Source organism: Athene cunicularia (genome assembly GCF_003259725.1).
Source record: "Athene cunicularia isolate RWA chromosome 6 unlocalized genomic scaffold, athCun1 chr6_part2, whole genome shotgun sequence".
Taxonomy (NCBI): domain Eukaryota; kingdom Metazoa; phylum Chordata; class Aves; order Strigiformes; family Strigidae; genus Athene; species Athene cunicularia.
In genome coordinates, this window is record NW_020799106.1 from 6,539,090 (window position 1) to 6,540,354 (window position 1,265).

Genomic DNA, 1,265 nt, shown 5'->3' on the forward strand with positions numbered 1-1,265 from the left:
CAAGTACAACAAAATTTCTTCAGCTAACTCTGGTCATGAATATTTGATTTATTTTTTAAAATAAGCTTTGTAAACTTTCCCTTTGTAACTGCATAACCATACTGTAAATGCAATCAGTCACATCTGTGAGGCTATCTCTAAATCAAAGCTGTTAATTAAAACTTTGGAGCTTAGTATTTAGAGAGATGATGTATATTTCTGTTGCTCTCATCTTTAATTAGTTTTTGCATCCTTGTGATAATAAAAATGAAAACTGATATACTTCATTTAGACCACACCATTAGCCTGGAAAGGATATGTATTTCTCTAAGAGGAACTGCATTGGTTGGACAGGACTGTTTTACACTGTAATTCCTGACAGTGTTTCCTACTTCTGCCACAGAAATTCCCAGAACATTCCAGCTCCCCTGTCAAAAATCAAAGCAAATGAACTAGATTAGCACATGCCTTGTTACTACAAAAAGTCCTTGAATCCTGAGGTTCTCTCACTGTATCCTGAAGAAATCTCAGCTGTTCTCCTGAATCTACTTGGTGTGTTCATATGTGGCAAGCAAGTGAAAACATGCTGGCAAAGGAGACAACAGGTAAGGTCAGTGGTGTGGTTTTTGAGAAAAAAACCTGCTGTGGGCTGGCAGGCTCCCACTCTGCTCCTGACCACCCCTTCCCTTCTCTTCAGGAATCAACACCCTGGCAGGATCACTTTACAGCTTTTAGTTCAGAAGACTAATTTAGACTTCTTAATCTTGATTTCTTCCTGGAGCTAAAAACAGACTGCTAGTTTCACACGGCTGATCACCACCAAGGCTTGTGGTTCTTTTAAATCTTACAGACAGGCACTTGGTCATACCGTTATTGACCAAGTTCGGCTCTTTCATTACTGACAACTTATCGCTGTAGCTGAGGAGACAGAAGGCTAAAATTGTAGTTACCACTTTTTAATGCTATTGAAGATTTTATATTTTTTTTTAAGTGAAAGCGTCTCTGGCTGTGGAGCAGCTGCATTTGTGCTGGCTGGGGCTGAGCAGAGCCCTGCAGCGCTCTCTCCCGCCCGCCTCGGGCCACGGCCTCTTTCAGTCACGCCGGTACCGGCACTTCTCCGGAAGGTGCCAGCGCCTCAGACTGCCATCGCCTGACAGCACCTTTCTCGCTTCCTTAAACCCCGCTCCCGGGGAACAGCCGGCGGCTGAGGCGCCAGTTCCCGCCCTCCCGCCAATGGCGGAGCCCTCGCGGGGGAGGCTCAGGGCTGGGCACGCGATATGGAAACG

General features: G+C 45.2%; 1 protein-coding gene across 1 annotated transcript in view; it reads left to right on the forward strand.

Annotated features, from left to right (window-relative positions):
- Nucleotides 1-1,168: 1,168 nt before the first annotated feature.
- Nucleotides 1,169-1,265, forward strand: part of LOC113481817 (nucleolar RNA helicase 2-like) — a gene marked incomplete at its 5' end in the record, with an annotated part of 14,674 nt that continues 14,577 nt past the window's right edge. The window contains one exon of the mRNA XM_026851754.1: nt 1,169-1,195. Coding sequence (XP_026707555.1) covers nt 1,169-1,195 — 27 coding nt within the window. The remainder of the gene's footprint in view (nt 1,196-1,265) is intronic.